This window comes from Melampsora larici-populina, assembly GCF_000204055.1.
Source record: "Melampsora larici-populina 98AG31 unplaced genomic scaffold MELLAscaffold_48, whole genome shotgun sequence".
Classification (NCBI taxonomy): Eukaryota; Fungi; Basidiomycota; class Pucciniomycetes; order Pucciniales; family Melampsoraceae; genus Melampsora; species Melampsora laricis-populina.
Window position 1 is genome coordinate 183,085 of NW_006768812.1, and position 6,173 is coordinate 189,257.

A 6,173-nucleotide genomic window follows, 5' to 3' on the forward strand; every position below is an offset into this window, starting at 1 on the left:
CAAAACTTGCAGGGATAACCCAATGGTCTTAGCGACCGATCCTAAGGGGAGAATATGTAGTTTAGATGTGTGGTCTGTGGTTGATTATGGAAGGAAAAAAGTGATAAAAGAAAAGTAAACTTACATTGTCTGGCTTGCTGTGAAAAGGTGGGTCGTAGTAGTTTACTAGTGCTGCGTTTTCATCGTTCTTGTCGATCTCATTGTGTTTCCTTTTCCTTTTCGGAACTCGGCTATTTTCTTCGTCGGAATCAGCTACAATGATCGCTTTGGTGACCTGCTTGGAAGAGATCTGCGAGATTCAAGAAGTCAGTGTGGGGCAAAGAGAGATATGGAAAGATGGTGAGTCAAAATCTTACTTCGTTGTCCGTGGTGGTCTTCTTTGTATTATCAGTCTTGTTTTTTTTTGACTTCTTTGCAGGTGGTTTGACAATTTGAGGAGAATCACTTGAAGATTCCTCGCCTGTGTCTGCCTCGTCAGCTGATTCAACGACTGTAGCTTTGCTCTGCTTCGAGGTCGGTTTAGGTGCATGCTCGACTGAAACTCTGCGTCGACCGTCAGGACAGGGAGAAACCATGCCAGGATTGGAAACAGAAGTGCGATTCCTTTGTGATGATCGACTAGGAGTAGTGGTCGAGGTAACACGCTGGGATGAGGAGAAGCTGATTTGGGATTGTGAACTTGTAGAAGGCATGACCGATAACTGAGGAAGATACAGTTGAACATCTGGACAAAGATACCAACAAAGAAATGACGAGTGGGATCAATCATGATGATATTGCTTGTAGAAAAGGATTGAGTAAAACTAAAATGAAGGAAAAGATTGATTGGAAGAGTTTGAAGAGGGGAGTGAGATGACTTTGGACTTACTGGCAATACATATAGCTCCATCATGAGGTCGTGCTTCTGGTGCCTCTTCCCCTTGCGTCAATCCTGGAACACGTTCAATCTCGATTCGATGGTGATGGCGTTGTACATGAGCTAGATTGGGCGAGGGCCACCCTTATCCAGAAGCGCTAAACCGTTACGGTCACGGGTTACGGGGCGGATGCGTAACTATAAGAAAAAAGGACCGTTAACCTGGGGTGCTAACGTAACTCCTCTGAAAAAAAACCGTTACAAGGACCTGGCAGCGTAACTCACTTGGCCGGCGCAGCGCTATCGGATAGAGATACGGATAAAGCTACGCTATCTCTACGTTAGCGCTAAAAGGAGCGCTGCTGACTCGGTGTTGCTCTAGGTGGTTTTTTTTGATTACCGTAGTTTTCAATAAATATGTTGCTCATGGTTCTTTTTGTTAAGGGTTCCAAGCTTTGTGGTTGATCATTTTTAGTAGTACAATTAGATGATAGTTTACAACTTAATTGAATCAAGTTGAGCCAGCTTTGAATACTATTGAATACTACTTGTAGGTTGTAAGCTGTAACATAACATACCCTTCTTTTTCTCAATCTGGTTGTACTTTAGCAGTGTCACCAGTTTTGATTAAAACCATTCAACTGTGAGTAGGCTTGGTTCCTTGCTCAACAAAAAAATGCTGACAAAGATCTTTGAAACTATAACTGTATGTACTCAAGGCTGCCACTATACTATACTCTGGATCTGAAATATACTGCAGACTCAGTATGTTTAGAAAAACTTGTCAAGAACTTGCATGGGTGTCTTCCAGGTATATTTGGTAAATCCAAATAAACTGGGTATATTTTTCATTGTAGTCTAAGTACAATGATATATGTACTCTTATAATTCTTATAATTCTCAGTAGTATAGTTGAAAGACACTATACCAACAGTATAATATATAGTGGCAACCTTGATGTACTATACTTGAAGATGTATTTGGAGTTGGGATTGAGTAAATAGTAGGTTTATGAGATGTTAGATGTTGAATGTTTCATAGAAGGATGAATGTGGTTGTCTGTGGTTTTTTGTGTGGAAAGATTGGAGTTTGAAGTTATTTGATTATGATCTTGGATTACTTTTTTTGGTTTAATAAATAGAGATCAAGTTGATTGATTTTTTAAGGATTTCTAGAAATAATTGAAGTGATTATGAAGAACTTAAGCTCAACTCAGCCTCCCTTTCTTCCAACGCAGCCACATCTTAACTTAACCAGGTCCCTCCTCAAACCGTGCGTGTCCTACGGAGCTTGCGGCGGGGGATGTCCCTGCAGTGGTGGGGCTTGTTTTAAGCTAGGGCCATGTTCACTCTTGAAGCTTTGGGGCTTATACCCTCTTATACCCCAAGCTTGGCCTGAGACCAGCACTGGCAGGAGTTCAACCAATTTTGCTTGAAATCCCTTTTTGAGGGCTCTGAACATTGTCAAAGCTTGCAATATTGTTCAGCAGGGCTTCTTCAAGTTCTTCTGCTTCTCCTCATATGATTTTTAGCCTGTCACAAATTCTAGATCTCGAGGAAATCGGATTTTAGTACCAAGTGATTTCAACCGGTTCAGCACACATGTTGTAGGCCCTTGCGCGCTGAGTATGACCCAGATTTACAAGAACTCAGCAGCTCAAATTTGTCAATTTCTCAAGTAAAGTGGTGCTAAGTGCGACCTAAGCCTCAAGGCTTGTAAGAACCCATGCTCAAATTATTGCAAGATTTCTTAGACCTCAGAAAAGGATTTCAAGCAAAGTTGCTTAAAACTCCTGCTGGTCTCAGTAATCTCAGGCCAAAGTCCGGGTATAAGCCCTAAGCCCTAACCCCCTGTTGGAGAGCAGACGTGGCCGCATCATAAAAGGGGCTTAGTTAGAACTTAGGTTTATGAAGAACAATTGGATTCTGATTCCTTTGTTTGAGTTATATGCATAATCGATCATGTGATGAATCCAAAAGGTGACCGAGGGTTCGGAAATGAATGATGTGTAATGACTTGATATACATAGTCTTAAGGTAGACTTAAATATTAAGACTTAAATGGAATTTCAAGTTTAATTTAAGTTTCAAGTCGTAGTCTCCTGTTGACCGAATGAGTCAGATTGATTTGTGTTTCTCTTGATTACCATCCAATTCGATTTATCAAAAACCACCCAACCAATCCATCCATCCATCCATCCATCAATCCTTTATCAATTCAAAACCAACGATCCATTCTCAATTCGTATCAATCAAATCACCAAGATGAGATCTAAATTCAAAGACGAACATCCATTCGGTGAGTATCATCCATCCATCCATCTCTCTCTTTCTCTCTCTTTTAATCCATCATTCTAATCATGATTTCATTTTGACATTATAGAAAAACGAAAGGCTGAAGCAGAACGAATTCGGTAAGTTGACTTTCTTGCTTTCTTCTATTCTTACACCATACACCTACTCATGCTTACTCATCCTTCCATTCTTTTCCTTCAACTTAGTCAAAAGTACCCAGACCGTATTCCAGTATGCCCATCATTCAATGATTCATCCATCATCATCCCAACCCTTAACTCATCCCAACCCCTCTCATCTGTACCTTTCTTCTTTCTTTAGGTGATTTGTGAAAAAGCAGATCGAACCGATATTCCAACGATTGATAAGAAGAAATATTTAGTTCCATCTGATTTGACCGTTGGACAATTTGTTTATGTGATTCGTAAACGGATCAAATTAGCACCTGAGAAGGCGATCTTTATTTTTGTGGATGAGGTTTTACCTCCTACGGCGGCTTTGATGAGTGCTATTTACGAAGAACATAAGTTGAGTTTCGGATGTCTTTTTTCTTTCGATTGGAGGTGATTGGTTTCTGACCTTTTGGTTTGGCTTTCTTGATGGATTCTTTTTTAGAGATGAAGATGGGTTTCTGTAAGTTTTTCAATCATTTACTTTCATATTCCTTTTCTTCCCTAATTGCTGACCGAATCATACTCTTCATCTTTTTAATTAGTTATGTGACTTATTCAGGAGAGAATACGTTTGGTACTAAATCAATCGAACCTAACTCTGATCTTTCAACTTGAACCGATGATCCTATTGCGTTCTTTTTTTTAATTTCAACCAACTTCTTATGCTTTTTTCATATCCCACACTAAACTTTTAAAAACACCTAACCGCCAAACCAAACCAAGTTGTTGTGATTCTTTTTTTCCCCATTTTTTTGTTTTCTTTTTTGCGTCGTGTTGTGTGTTAGTAAAATTGATAGTTTTTTTTCTTTGTGACGGAGTGAAAGAGAGAGAAAGAGAGAGAGTTGGATACATGGATTAGACTGTTGCATGAACCGAAGCTCCGTGTAGGAGTTTTTGGATTTGTTTTTTTGTTCCTTTTTGCTTTACTGTTTATGTAATAAGATAGTGACTGATGTGAACGTGAATAACTTGATCGCTTGAACTTTTCACAAAGAACGAGTGGATTATGATTTTTTATATTCATGCATTTATTTGAGGAACTTTAACGTGTGAAACGTCCTATCAGAGTGAGAGGAAACAAGTGGACTTTAAAGTAAAGAAAAGTAAACATGTTCATGGTAAATCAAACTCAATTGAATTGACCTTGTATCCAAACTTGATGCAAAGGGTGATCATCATCTTGATTACTTTCTTGAGAAGAATAATTGATGACTTAACATATTAGATCAAGATACAGTCAATCAAATCAATTAAAATAGACTTCAACACTTTTCTTAAATCTTTTTGGGTAACATCAAACCAATCTAAAATGATAATCTATTGTTAAACCCAACAATGAAAGATGCATAGTTACTTCTGAATCTTGTCATATTATCATTTATTTACAATATCTTAAACAGAATTGAGGGAAAAAAGGAAAAAAAAGGAAAACTTGAAATAGATTGGTTGAGATCAAGCAATGGCACAAATTTCAAATCGTGAAGAAATGAAAATAATGTTTTATATTTGCTTTAGCATGTGATTTGAAACATTCTGATCATACTAATTCATAGGCTATAAGATGTAGGAAGAGAAAACAAAAAAAATATAGAAGGAGATTGTGAGATTCTGCTCATACTAATTCATAGGTTATAAGATATAGGACAAGGGAACAATAAGACGTAGAAAAAAAACACATTGAGAAAGTGTGAGCAAAATAATCATTTCCTCTTATACTCTTCCTACATGCCCTGCAGTAAGCAGTACCCAGATGCATTGTATTCTGCAACCAGAAGCTCTGGAGTCATGAATTCTAATACAGTCTCTCGGATAGGCCAAGTGGCATCATTACCTGACTTCTCCAAAATCTCACTTCTCTTGAAGTGAGCTTGGTCAACTAAGAAACACATCTTGGTGGGATTCAATTCTAGAGGTAAATATACTCATCTGATACCTGTGAAAGGGATCAAAGTCAGTTTTGTAATTTGTATATGATTGAGGAATGAAACTTACCAGCGGTTTTGCAAAGTGTTTCAATAAAGGCCCCAGGATGGACCACACAGTGGTCCATGACTGAGCTTGAATTTGGAGATGGATAAGGGTTTATCAAGGGAAGCTGTATCATTGGTGTTATGGAGTAGTATAATGAAAGACTAAAACAGTGATAAGAAAAGACTACTGACCAGCTGAAATCCCAAATATATTTCAAAGCAGCTGCAATTGATGCTGCCTTAATGGACATGCATGGTACTCAGACCATGCAGTCCAATCACTGGAAGCGGGATGTATTGTTTTGAGTTAGAATGCTTGACCCAGCATGCAACACACAGACTCAATGGTGACCTGTGGTTATATCAGATCACATCCACAGACAGCACTCTCATGTGGTGAAATTGGAGAGAGATAAGCAAGAAATCAGTAAAGAATTGAACAAAAGCAAATAAAGAAGAGTAAATAAAACAGATTCACTCACCAATGAATACAAGGAATTCAGCCAGGACATTTCATGTCATTCATAAACTTTGTGGTCTTGTAGAAATTCTTGCAAAGATTTGAAATCTTGGCCTTCTTGAGAGTAAGGTGGAGGTGTATTTTGAGCTTGAGTGAAAGTTCTTTGCAAGACTCCAAGACACTAGATTGCCTCTTGGATCTTGTCCAAGAAGAGGGATGAACAAGTTGCTACAAGTTCCCTGATGAAAGCACAATCTTTGTCATTGAATATGAGAGATGTGCCTTGTTTCTTATACTCTAATGTATTCCTGAAAACTGATTGTGTTTGTTGGTAGAGTGACATCAATTGGTCAAAGGTACAATCTGAAATCTTATTCCCAAGGATATCTTGGACTTTGTCAGTCCTTCAAGGCATTTGAT

At 38.4% G+C, this 6,173-nt stretch overlaps 1 protein-coding gene across 1 annotated transcript; it reads left to right on the top strand.

Annotated features, from left to right (window-relative positions):
* Window positions 1–2,966: 2,966 nt before the first annotated feature.
* MELLADRAFT_50038 (uncharacterized protein) lies at window positions 2,967–4,286 on the top strand (the record flags this gene model as incomplete). Its single annotated transcript, XM_007415045.1, has 6 exons — window positions 2,967–3,154; window positions 3,239–3,269; window positions 3,357–3,381; window positions 3,472–3,677; window positions 3,766–3,783; window positions 3,866–4,286. 6 exons carry the CDS (start codon window positions 3,121–3,123, stop codon window positions 3,936–3,938), a joined length of 387 nt encoding a protein of 128 aa, XP_007415107.1.
* Window positions 4,287–6,173: the final 1,887 nt, after the last annotated feature.